Source organism: Terrapene carolina, unplaced genomic scaffold (assembly GCF_002925995.2).
Source record: "Terrapene carolina triunguis isolate 2854851 unplaced genomic scaffold, T_m_triunguis-2.0 Scaffold95, whole genome shotgun sequence".
NCBI classification, from domain to species: domain Eukaryota; kingdom Metazoa; phylum Chordata; order Testudines; family Emydidae; genus Terrapene; species Terrapene triunguis.
The window spans coordinates 18,797,299-18,808,680 of record NW_020664446.1 but is presented as its reverse complement, the minus strand read 5'-3'; the positions used below and the strand labels follow the sequence as shown (position 1 = coordinate 18,808,680).

At 41.9% G+C, this 11,382-nt stretch overlaps 1 protein-coding gene across 1 annotated transcript in view; it reads right to left on the bottom strand.

Moving 5' to 3' along the window:
- HTRA1 (HtrA serine peptidase 1) overlaps positions 1-11,382 on the bottom strand; it is a 50,736-nt gene that overhangs the window by 14,176 nt on the left and 25,178 nt on the right. The window contains exons 2-3 of the mRNA XM_024216988.2: positions 10,196-10,295; positions 9,597-9,801 (exon numbers count right to left, since the gene is read on the bottom strand). Coding sequence (XP_024072756.2) covers positions 9,597-9,801; positions 10,196-10,295 — 305 coding nt within the window. The remainder of the gene's footprint in view (positions 1-9,596; positions 9,802-10,195; positions 10,296-11,382) is intronic.

Sequence of the window (11,382 nt, the reverse complement as noted above, 5' to 3'; positions counted from 1 at the left end):
TTGCTCTGTGACTTTGTGGCGGGGGAGGGCAGTTACAGATCTTATGCAGTGGTCCTTATCCTGGATCACAGAGCCACACAGCAGGGGATCTGTAACCCTCCTCCCCCTGCCAGAAAGTCACATAGCCGACACATACACGCAGTCCCGCCCAGGACGGCTGGCAGGCTCCGTTGAAACAACCAGTCCACCACTGCGGAGCCTGTCATTCCTGGAGTTTAGAGGCATCATTTGCATCACTACACTACACCCGCCCCCCCACCACAGTCTGCGTCCCAGGTTTAAAACATTCCCGCGAAAACAGTAATAAAGACAACGGTGTTCATTAACAAAACAGAACAGATTTTATTTTTTGGGAAGGGGGTGAAGGGGGTATGTAGCTGGAGAGGATAGTCAACATAAACTGGGTAAAGAAACAGGGGCAGGTTCAGCTTCTCTTTAAACAAAGTTAATAGTCACAGGTTACCCTGCTCACTGAGGAGCCTAGCTTTCAAAGCCTCCCGGATGCACAGCGCGTCCCGCTGGGCTCTTCTAATCGCCCGGCTGTCTGGCTGGGCGTAATCAGAAGCCAGGCTATTTGCCTCAACCTCCCACCCCGCCATAAAGGTCTCCCCCTTGCTCTCACAGAGATTGTGGAGCACACAGCAAGCTGCTATAACAATGGGGATATTGGTTTTGCTGAGATCACAGCGAGTCAGTAAGCTTCTCCATCTCCCCTTGAGACGGCCAAAAGCACACTCCACCACCATTCTGCACTTGCTCAGCCGGTAGTTGAAGAGTTCTTTTTCAGTGTCCAGTGCGCCAGTATAGGGCTTCATGCGCCAGGGCATTAGCGGGTAGGCTGGGTCCCCGAGGATCACTGTAGGCATCTCCACATCCCCAAGAGTTATTTTGTGGTCCGGGAAGTAAATACCTTCCTGCAGCCGTCTAAACAGACCTGAGTTCCTGAACACGCGAGCGTCATGAACCTTGCCCGGCCATCCGACGTTGATGTTGGTAAAACGTCCCCTATGGTCCACCAGTGCTTGCAGCACCATAGAAAAGTAGTCCTTTCGGTTGATGTACTGGCTGGCCTGGTGGTCCGGTCCCAGGATAGGGATGTGAGTTCCATCTATAACCCCACCGCAGTTTGGGAATCCCATCGCGGCGAAGCCATCTATGATGACCTGCGCGTTTCCCAGGGTCACTACCTTTGAGAGCAGTACCTTAACGATTGCGTTGGCTACTTGCATCACAACAACCCCCACGGTAGATTTGCCCACGCCAAAGTGGTTCGCGACTGACCGGTAGCTGTCCGGCGTTGCAAGCTTCCAGAGGGCTATGGCCACTCGCTTCTGGACAGTCAGGGCTGCTCGCATCCGGGTGTCATTGCGCTTCAGGGCAGGGGACAGCAACTCACAAAGTTCCAGGAAAGTCCCCTTCCGCATGCGAAAGTTTCGCAGCCACTGGGATTCATCCCAGACCTGCAGCACTATGCGGTCCCACCAGTCCGTGCTTGTTTCCCGGGCCCAGAATCGCCGTTCCACAACATCCACATGACCCATTGCCACCGTGATGTCCTCGGCGCTGGGTCTCGTGGTTTCTGACAGGTCTGTGCTACTCTCAGACTTCAGATCTTCACCCCGCTGTCATAGCCTCCTCGCCTGATTTCTCTGTATCTGCCTCTGGGAAAGGTGGATGAGAAGCTGCGAGGTGTTGAGAACGGCCACAACTGCAGCGATGGTCACAGCGGGCTCCATGCTCGCAGTGCTGTGGCGTCCGCGCTGTCACTGACCAGAAAAGTGCGCAAACTGATTTCCTGCCGGCGCTTTCAGGGAGGGCGGTAGTGACGGACGGATGACGACAGTTACCCAAAAGCACCCTCGACACATTTTTTTTACCCAGAAGGCATTGGCGGCTCGACCCAGAATTCCAATGGGCAGCGGGGACTGCGGGAACTGTGGGATAGCTGCCCACAGTGCACCGCTTCCAATGTCGACGCTTTCCCCGTTAGTGTGGACTCACAAAGTCGAATTACTGTCCTTAGTGTGGACACACACGTTCGACTTTGCAATATCGATTCCACATATTCGATTTAAGTGAAATCGAACTACCCTCGTAGTGTAGACATACCCTTAGTAATTAAAGCTTAAGCACTTGTGTCTACGGGCCTCATAAAACAATTAATAAATTGATTCATTTTTCTTTTTACCTAACACCAGCTGGTTGTAGATCGGCTTACTGTAACAAAACACTCTATCGGAGATAATCACTTCAAAATTAACTACAGATATGCCATGATGATTAATAAAATCCTGGGCTAACTCATCTGCCTTGCAACAGAATGCAGTGAATAAAGCACACAGCTGAAAGGCAAACACTGCAGTTCTAATTCCACCTCTGCCAGTGACTCACTGTGTGACCCCGAGCAACTCTGTGTTAACACAACAATATAAACATGCGAGTATACAGTCTGCAAACTAACGTATGACTAACCATGTAAACCCATAATTCACGATTACACCTTCTCATAGGATAAACCATCAGTTAACAATAATATCTTAGCACTTTTCATCCCACTACTTTGCACATTTTACAGGCTATGGGTTCAACCCTACAAACTCGTGATGCACAGAACTCCCACTGAGTATAATGTGAGTTCCACACTGGCTTTACAAGACTGAGTTTATATCCCACTACTTTCATTCACCCATGAAACCTTTCACTCACCACTGAAATGCAACTCTCTCTCTCTTCAGTGGATTTCAGCAGCTGTTCAGCTATGCACAGTAACACTACCCAATGGCAACTTTATCATAAGGATGACAAACTCTGTACCCTACTGACAGCCAGATCCTCAGCTGCTGTAAATTGGCAATGGAGCCACACCAACTGAAGTCAATGGAGTTTTGCCCAATTATACCAGCTAAGGATCACACCCTGAAATTAAGGGAAGGAAATCTAGACAAGCAAACTGTAATAACCATCATCAGAATTTGGCTAGTACACTAGGGTTAAAAACATAAGAGATAACAGTCCAATCAGAAACATATTTCAGTTGGAACTTAAACCTTAAGACAGGTTAATGCATCTGTGTGGGGAAAAGCGTGTTGACTTCCATCTCTTTTTGTTCTATAATCTGCTAAAGGCCTTACCATATTAAAACAAGAAATGTCCTTTACAATCTATTAATTCCTTGACAAAATGCCAAAGAAAACAAAATGCTTCCAATTTTGGATAGTTTCACAGCTTGTAGCATTTTCACATATTTTAAAAAAATTCCATCAGATAAAATCTGATGACCTTGCACAAAGGAGAAAAATAATATTTCATGATGTCATTGGGATTTTATGTCATCTAACAAAATATAAACGTTAACCCTAAAACATACAATAGAAACAATACTGAAACAGGAGCATAACTGCATCCAATATACTAATCCTCTGTGCTAGGATAACTGCAGGCTCAGCATCCAAACAAATGATTATGTTGATAGTAAAACAAGAAAAAGGTGAAAAGGAAAGTTCAAGTCTTAAGATCGGGAAGGAGAAAAATGAAGTGAAGAAAGGTGGAAAGTAGTAAGGCAAGGGGGAACTTGATAAGGCAGAAATTAAATATGGGGGGGGGGAGAGAGAAACACTCTGATTTGAAGAAATTTGTACTTGTATTTCACTTATTTCCTTTTAAAGAAAGGTGTTACAAGAACTGTGAAACATACAGTCCATTGGAATTACTTATTGGTCTCTCTAAGAGACAGCTTAATATACTTTATGTTCTTTTTTTGAATCTGTAATTGGAAGCATCTTGCTTTGCTGTTTTAGCAAACAGTGGGTCTTAGAAAGAAAGTAGCCCATGCTACATGGTTCTATTTTCCTACAAATCTTTCACTTTGCATTCAATATATTTAAAACAAAAACAAAAACAAAAACCACACACCTAATTTCTACTGACAAAGGAACTGACAAAAGACAGGTCCCCAGATCCATCCCCAGTGAACATACTCCTGGATTCTCATACAAATATTGCAGGAAAAGTCTTCCTCTATTTGATAAAGCCTAGCGCATGGTGGGTATTATTGCAATCTAAAAACAAATGATCACCAGCACTGCCACCTGAAAGCACTTCATGGATTGCCTTTGTTCCTCCCCCCGGACATCTTTCATTCGTGTGTGTCATTTAAGATCTCCTGGAACTACCATGAGGGTTTTCTAGTGGTAGACTCCTGCAAAGAAGCTTTATAGTATTCAGTTATGTATTTCAAAGTAAAATAAGCATTGATTCCACATGTGTTTTTAAAAGTCGCTTACATCTGAAGCTCAACTAGTTTGTTTTCAAAGATGCTGGCTATTAAAATATTTATGCATAAACAGAAAAAAAGTTTGCTTTTCTGCTTCCTCCACACACTGCTTCCTCCTTGTGCACACAGAGAAAGCCAAATCCCCTCTGCCCACTGACACCAACTGTGGTGCTCCAAGGAAAGTGAAATCTGATTGAAAGGCAAGCAAATAGGAGAGACAGAAATGAGGGCAAAAGTTCTTATTTATTTTAAAGTGCCTAATGAGTAGGTTTGAAGGAAGTTTATGAGAGAAAATACAGATGTAAGACCTTTAATGTAATCTACCCATTTCCTGCAGCCAATGCAGCATTGCTCCCTAGTTTATGGGCCACATCTTGCCAACGAAGCAAAGCCCAAATGACTGGGGTGATGCTAAGAAACGAGAACAGTGAGCCCATGTAGCCATGTCATAGCTGCAATTACAGAGGATGGCGTAAGTGGCCCAGTATTGAGCTCCTACGTGTGGGGGTTGGCTCCCAGACAGTACATCCACGGCCCACCCACATTGCTCCCTTGTGTAGTGAGCTGAGAAACCTGCCACTGAGTTCACTTCTAGGGCATGCAGTCTTCAGGAGCTCGCCTCAGTTTTGACACGGAGCAGCAAAAGTGATTTTGTTTCCACTGCTTTTGGCCTTCATACCCGCATTGACTGAGCACAGGATTAGGCCGACAATCCCAAGTGCTTTGCCCAGTTTGGTTTTGCTGGGAAGACAATCTAACCAACCTTGTCAGTAGGAAACTCGACTTCTTATGCAACCTTACTTTTCCTGTGCTATGCTAGTCCCGGTTACTACCCATTAGACTAAAAGCTTCTCCTTCCTTGGCATTTACAACTTCCAAATATTTGAAGGCAGCCATATGCAATCATTTAACCAAACCGTAAATATTTGTCTGAAAATGCGCCACAGAAGTCAGCCGTCTAGCTCATAAATCATTTTGTTGCTGTTCTCTGAATGCCCTCCAATTTGGCAACAATTTTGAGATGTTGCATTCGAGCTGCAGTCTCACCAGTGCCACAGAAAATACACTATTGCTTCTCCAGTCTGAGACAGGATTTCTGCCTGTGCAGCGCTGCTGCCCCCCTCCCCCCACCGCCTTTTCCCCCCCTTATCACATCACAAGGTCATATCAAGTAAGCTGGCTGCTACCACTCTTAGACCTTTTTCAGCATTACTGCTTTCCAGATCTCGCTCTTCCCTTGAGTATATGTGTTTGGAATTATTTTCCCAAATATTATATACTGTAGATACTCGTTCATTAGCCCATTCGTTTATAAGCCGACCCCCCAAAATGGATAGGTAAAAATAGCAAAAACTGTATGACACTTTCATAAGCCAACCCTATATTTCAGGGGTTGGAAAACTTTGGCTCCCGGGCCGTTCGGGTAAGGCGCTGATGGGTCGGGTTTGCTTTGTTTACTTGGAGCGTCTGCAGGCTTGGAGCCCCTCAGCTCCCTGTGGCTGTGGTTGGCTGTTCCCACTTCCTGCAGTGCCCATTGGCTGGGAACGGCGAACTGCAGCCACAGGGAGCTAAGGAGCTCCATGCCTGCAGACGCTCCAAGTAAACAAAACGACAATGTATTAGATATTCAATTCAATGATTCCATAGAGTTTAAAATCATCAAATTTTGGTGTTGACCCGTTTATAAGCCAACCCCCGCTCTTCAATGCGTCACTTTTTTACCAAAAATATTTGGCTTATGAATGAATATATACAGTATTGTTTTGGGGCTTTTCTGGGGTTGGCTCTGATTTAAGTTCCTATCTTTAATGCTTTAGTAATTTAACTGTATTTGACCATGGACATTCTTATTAATGAAAGGTTAGTTTTTTTTCTAGACCATAGCATAATTAATGGCCAGAAGAAGAAAACCCCCAAAGAGATTTCTGTTTCTCATTGACTTCAAGTTCTTTTCAGTAGAAAAATGGGTCAGTCAGTGGAAACCAGTTCCATTCTACTGGTGCCTACAGCTTAATATCCTATTTAATTTCCTATTCCACTCAAAAAAGCCACATTACTTCAAGCAGTCTGTCTTCAGGCAGAAGTGCATCGTTTAAAGGAAAATAGCACGCACGCTGCTGCAAGAACTTAACTATTTGGGGAATACCAACTGGTAACCTGGACTCATACTTCAGATCTATCTGTTTCTGCCACAGACCCATTTTTGTGCCTTTCAGAGCCTGCCTTAACATGCTAGGGCAGAACACAATTTATTCTTCATCTTTGATGTCGTCTTCAAATGATTTATCTAAAGGTAGGAATCTTTTTTTTTTTTTTTAACCTCCTGCTTAAAAATTAAATTGTTGGATTGGTGTTTTCATGTCACATCAGGATTTGAAAGGATCGTTAATCTTTAACCAAGAAATCAGTTAAAATCTGAATACATTAGACTAAGTAACTGAGATTTTTAAACTGCTTTTACGGATCTAAAGGTTGTGTGACATTTAAATGCAAACGGATACATAAACACTAGAATTGTGTACAGAAATGAAAGTGTTTTGTGAATATTAAGACTGAAAGTAAATTTTGAGTTGACTGCATTTGTGACCTTTTCATTTCATTTTCACATTCCATGATCATTCAAGTTTCTTAGCATGAACACTCATGAAGAATGAATTTTTAAGCTTGATATTCACTAAATACAAATGTACTATTATTTGGACTACAAATAGTAGCACCCAGAGGCCTCAGTCGGGATTGTGTTCCCACTTCTACTATGTGTTTGTACAACTCATAGCGCAGACAGTTCTTGCCCTAACCAGCCTATAAATTAGAATATATACATTAGATTGCAAATTGTCAGTGTTACTATCTATGCTGTACGCTGTTAGCTACCCAAGTCATCTAGCCACCAAACAAACAATACCATGTGCCTTATATATTATATTATAATCAAATATAAATGTTACATAAGTCACATGGTATTGTTTCTGTTCCCTCATTGGACAGTGTAACATACCATGAACTTGGAATGGCAAATTGAAAATTACCAGCTGATCAACAATTATTTGCTGGAGAAAGCTGCAAAAAATGAACCGAAATGAACTGTTTTTGGACATTGTGCAAACTTTTTTTAAAAAATGAAACTGATGAAATAATCTACTAGCTACGAATTGTAACTAAGGTATAATGAAAAACCCGGATAACTGTCAGGATATGCAAACACGTTAACTTCCGCTGTATATAACTAGAATTATTGTGCTTTATGTTTTAGGAGCATACTGTACATAATGCATATCTTTTTTCTCTTTCCAAAAACAATGTATAAACCCCAAAGAAACCCAGGCACTTAGCTAGCATATATGCTCATCTGCCATTTCCTTATTTATATACTCCAAGGGACCATAAACTCATGTTCTTATGTAGCAGCAGTACAGGCAGTGAGACTGCCTCCCACTCTTCTTGTTTCCAGCTGCTTCTACAGCCTCTAGGCTCTTCCTTCCTAGGCAGCCTACCACCCTAGGGAGTTGTAGAAGCAGCTGGAAATAAGAACAGCCAGCCAGCTAGATCTCCATGGACCACCATCAAACTGCTGTGCAGAGCAACTCCTTACAATGTTTTAGCGTGTGTGGCTCTGCAGAGCTGAGCATTTTTCTTTTCTAAAACTACTCTAATCTCACTCCGTGCAAGTTCTAATGAAATCCAGGAGTCCTATCTATTGTGTGTGGGTGGTCGTGTCAGTGGAAAGATCCTGATGGAGAAAACTCAGTCTGCCCCCACCTCACACCTTGTCACTCCTCTCCATTGTCTTCTCTTTCCTTTCTTCTTCCTCTTCCACATTGTGCTGACTTTCACCTACCTCATCATCTTCTCCACACCTTTTTCTCACCATCCTCTTTTCCTTCTCTTACTCCTACCCTGCCACCTTTCCCACCATTTTATAGCTTATGTCCTGCCTTTCCATTACATTATCATTCTATTCTCTCACACTTATTCTTTTCTCACTTCCTGTTTTCCTGCTATCTTCTCCTCCTCCCATCCCACTCAACTGGACAGTGTCTGTTCTCACCCACGGTATCCCCTTGGCTCCTTCCCATTGCCCTGTCACTCTTTTCAAAGAACAGGTTTGCATTTGCTTATCTTAATCCATGAATGTACGAAGAAGAATTTAAGACTTCTCAGAGTAAGTTGGTAGATACGCAAATGAAGGTGAAGCCAAACCGTACCTGCCAAGGATGGAGTGAAAATGTATTTGTATTACATAGTCATTTGTTCCAGTGAGAGCCAGAAAGACACAGGAAAGAATGTTTGGGATACAGTAAAGATTTTGCAGGCATGCGGCTGGTAAGAGCAAAAGGAACCTTTAAATGTTCTAGGTAGGGAAAGCATGTTGTATGCTTTCATAGGATGAATTAGACAAGAGTTCCGAGTTGACTGATGTCTGATTTTGTAATTAACTCTGAACTGAAATCCTCTGACCTTGATGGGGAATAGATTAGAACTAAAAACACTGGAGGAGCTACACATTTTTGAGTGTTTCAGATGATGCCTATTGGCCTGCTGTATTTATGTTAATATTCTTCCTAAATATGGTTTGCTTTCTTACACTGGATGTATGAAGTTCATTTAAATAGGAAGCCCAAATAAGCAAACAGTATGATAAGCATCTCAAGCAACCTGAATCCAGCAACATTTAAATTATACAATTAAGTTCAAACAAAATGTACCATTTTTGCAGATAAGAGGAATAGTGTTTATAATTATGCCTTTGCTTTATTTACAAGTCCACATTCAATGGAAGAGTGACTCAGTATTCTTCCCAAAGAATGCTTTTGATCTGGGTATTTTTTTAGCAAAATTTTATAAAACATGGTACCAAGTACAAATATTGTCCATTTTAACATTTGGTGTTAATATAGCACGTTCCATCTGAGGATGTCAACATGTTTTATAAACGCTAATTGACAATTTCACAATATCTTCAAGAGGTACATACTGCTATATCCCTGTACCAGCCATAAGACAAAACTTCCTCTCATGGCTCTAATGATTACACTAGCCTGGGTATCTGTTAACCATTTAGTAAACTATACTTTTCTTTTTGGGAGACCCATGGATGCTGCAAATACCCTTGCTTTTATAATGTACAGATTTTTTGTACAGAAAAATGTAACTACCAATATTCATTGCGACATAGCTTTTAAAAATCTATTCATCTTGTCAGATCACTCAGATACATTATGGTCCATGCCATCATGCTGTATTTTCTGTAAACATTACAATTAACAATAGCTTTTAGAAATAATATAGTTTAGCAAGAGAAATTTACAATGCCTTGACTCACCTGAGTGTCTATTTTAATTAGTGCAATATCTGCTTTTTCATCAACATCTTTAATTTTGGCTTCGTATGTTGCACCATTCTTCAGCTCCACTTTTACCCTATGTTTATTGGTAACTACATGGGCATTTGTTACTATTAGTCCATCTTCTGAGACAATGAAGCCTGAACCACTAGCAACAGGAACCTCCCTCTTTGTAAAAGGAAGCCTAGAAAATATGGGAAATAAACATTTAAGTTTGAAGAAAATTCAGGTTGTTCAGAGATGACAAATCATTTGTGATTATTGTTTCGTTCCAACAAGTATTTGGCACTTTTACAAATATTTTAGAAAATGTAGTATCATTTATTAAGTATATCCATTAACATTTAATTGGACATGCATTAGTCTAGTAACTTCAAAATTTGTGCCAAAATTTTTAAAAAGTGAAACATACTATGTTACTTAAGTGTGACACATATTTATTATCTTGAATAAATATTATCTTGAAAACAGTGTCATTATTTTATTTTATATCCATATATCCGTATATTAACTGATTCTGGCAAGTTTAATCCTTGTGAGCTACAGAAATATAAATCAAAACTGGGTATCTTGTTTACTTGCGAAACAATTCAATATGAACCACAGCCGGGGCTATCTTCTCCACCACATCTGCAATAAAGTTGTATTTGTGCCGTAGGCTGTTAGGATCTTCCTGGCCTGAGAATGGACATAGAAAACACATGTTAGTCTTCAAATGGCAGAAGAAGAATCGTTGCAAAACACTTGCGCTAAAAAACACTAGGTAGAGATTACTTTTTAAGAGGAACCATAGAGCCTTGTAGTTTTGAGTCTGATCCCCGCCCTAAACCATTCCCCTAACTTTCTGAAAAAATTTTACTGGCAACATAGCCGGTTCATAGGGCAAAGGGGTCTACGGAAAATTCTGAATGGATATGGAACCTCTTTCTATATCCAATGTACTTGCACTAGAGGGGGAGAGAGCCGTTAGACAGAGTACTAGGCTGGAAGTCAGGAGACTTGGGGTCTAGTCCCACTTCTAACATTCTGGTCTCTGTAGGCAAGTCAGTTCATATTTATGTGCCTCCATTTCCCCTCTCACCCTTCTCTGTTTTATTCAGCACAACAGAGACCAATCTCAGTTGAGGCTGCTGTAATACAAATAACATTAACTGAGATTTGAGATTATCTAACTTAGCCTCTACCCTCCGGACCCCTTCATACAGGACTCGGCTGTATCCGCACTGCCTATAGAGCTGGGAGTATAACTGACTTTTTGGTTCACTGACAGTTCCAAAAATTAAAAAAATTAAAAATAAAATGGTTTGGGTTGAACTGAATCTGAAAACTACAAAAAAAAAAAAAAAAAAAAACCTCCAGTGAATTGAAAAATCCATGTTGGGTTGAATGAAACATGTCATTCGATCTGGTATTTTTAAAGTGCTAGATTCACAAAATGGCCAGAGGAAGTGGCTGGGGTGGTGCCCCCTCCTTGTAACTTTTAGTACAGGGCACTCACCTGGGATGTTACGGACCCAATTCCCCCATCTGCCTGATGTGGAGAAAGGATTTCAACTCGGGTCTCCCATATTGCAGAAAGGCACCCCAGTCACTGAGGTATGGGATTTTCTGGTATGGCAATCTCTCAATCGCTCCTGCTGAAGTGCGTCTATTTTTAATAATTAGTCATTGGAGCAGGACATGAACTTGGGTCTCCCACACAGGGCCGGCTCCAGGCACCAGGCACCCAAGCTGGTGCTTGGGGCGGCACCTGGAGGGGGGCGGC